At 38.8% G+C, this 1,421-nt stretch overlaps 2 protein-coding genes across 2 annotated transcripts; both read left to right on the forward strand.

Annotated features, from left to right (window-relative positions):
• Nucleotides 1-63: 63 nt before the first annotated feature.
• NAEGRDRAFT_54996 (uncharacterized protein) lies at nucleotides 64-432 on the forward strand (the record flags this gene model as incomplete). Its single annotated transcript, XM_002667984.1, has 1 exon — nucleotides 64-432. One exon carries the CDS (start codon nucleotides 64-66, stop codon nucleotides 430-432), a length of 369 nt encoding a protein of 122 aa, XP_002668030.1.
• Nucleotides 433-845: 413 nt separating this feature from the next.
• NAEGRDRAFT_54997 (uncharacterized protein) lies at nucleotides 846-1,382 on the forward strand (the record flags this gene model as incomplete). The annotated part of the gene is made up of 1 exon (XM_002667985.1): nucleotides 846-1,382. A coding segment is annotated over one exon (537 nt), but the record flags the coding sequence as incomplete, so codon positions are not given.
• Nucleotides 1,383-1,421: the final 39 nt, after the last annotated feature.

Raw genomic sequence — 1,421 nt, forward strand, 5'->3', positions numbered from 1 at the left:
TCCAAGAGGCAATATGTTGAATTTGATGAAGAAGAAGTTCCTCAAGAGAATTCCAAATCTGGCATGGATATCTTGACCTACAAAACAAATCCAATCAACATTAATAACCATCATCCTCAAAGAAGAATGATCAATAGAATTACTCCTCAAACAGTATCTCAATTAAGACCAATCGAATCAAATGCCCCAACTATTACTAATCCACAAATTTATAATTCATTTGTTCGACCAAATAACTTTGTTACCACAGCTCCACCAGCTATTGCTCGACCAAATAACTTTCCTCAAACGCAACCTCATGAAGCCATGAATCTGCAAAATATTGGTATCAATTTGGTCACCAATCCAACTCCTACAGCTCCAAATCATACCGTTAACAGAGCCAGAGTTGTAGAAGCTTTGAGAAAATTGATTGCCTCTATGAAGAAATAAACAATTAAGATTTGGTATATTTGAAAATTTAATGGCTCTGGGAATATTTAATAAAATTCACAATTTATGAACAATTAGGTTAGTAAATTGTTTAGAAGTTTTCACTGGTTCACCACATCCATTACACATTCACTTGAATGGCTGTCGTATAAAACCGCTATGTATCTCTTCTAATAGTTTTCTTATTAATACGAACAATTGTAAATAAACAGGCCAATACAATACTCAAATTATGAATCTCGCCACTAATTTGTTTAACAGTAAAATTTGAGTCATCACAGAAATTATTTATCTTTAAAAAAAAGAACAAAACAACACACCACTCATCGCCTCCTCGTGTGTCTTTTTTACAAATGATTAAGGCTAGAAGAAGTAATAACTTTTCGATTTTAATTGGAGTTGTATTGGCGTGCATGATTGCATTCTTGAGCGTGTATGCACATGCTGGTAAGGGTGCTTCTGCTCCACCTCCTCCATCACCAAGAGCTGCTGCTCCTCCACCACCACCAGTTTCTAGACCACCACCAGTTGCACAACCGGTTTCAAGACCACCTCCTCCACCACAACCTGTGGCAAGAGCTCCTCCTCCACCTCCAGTTTCAAGACCACCACCAGTTGCACAACCAGCTTCAAGACCAGCTTCTCCACAACCGGTTTCTAGACCAACACCAGTTGCACAACCTGTATCAAAGCCTGCTGCCCAACCAGTTTCTAAACCAACCGTTCAACTAAAGCCAGCTTCAGTTGGCTCACCAATTGTTGTCAACAATAAGAACCCTGCTAAATCTTTCCCAAAAGAAGGTGATAAAGATTTTGTAGGTCCTGTTCTTCCAAAGAAACAATCAGCAGCTGCCCTTAAACCAGTAGCACAACCAACTGTTGAAAAGAAATCTGTTGCCAAGACTGACAAGAGTCAAGTCAAATCAGCAGCTGAAAAGAAGAAGGCCGATGTAACACCAAAAGAAATTGCTAAACCAACAAAGAAGCCA

This window comes from Naegleria gruberi, assembly GCF_000004985.1.
Source record: "Naegleria gruberi genomic scaffold NAEGRscaffold_1036, whole genome shotgun sequence".
Classification (NCBI taxonomy): Eukaryota; Heterolobosea; class Eutetramitea; order Acrasida; family Naegleriidae; genus Naegleria; species Naegleria gruberi.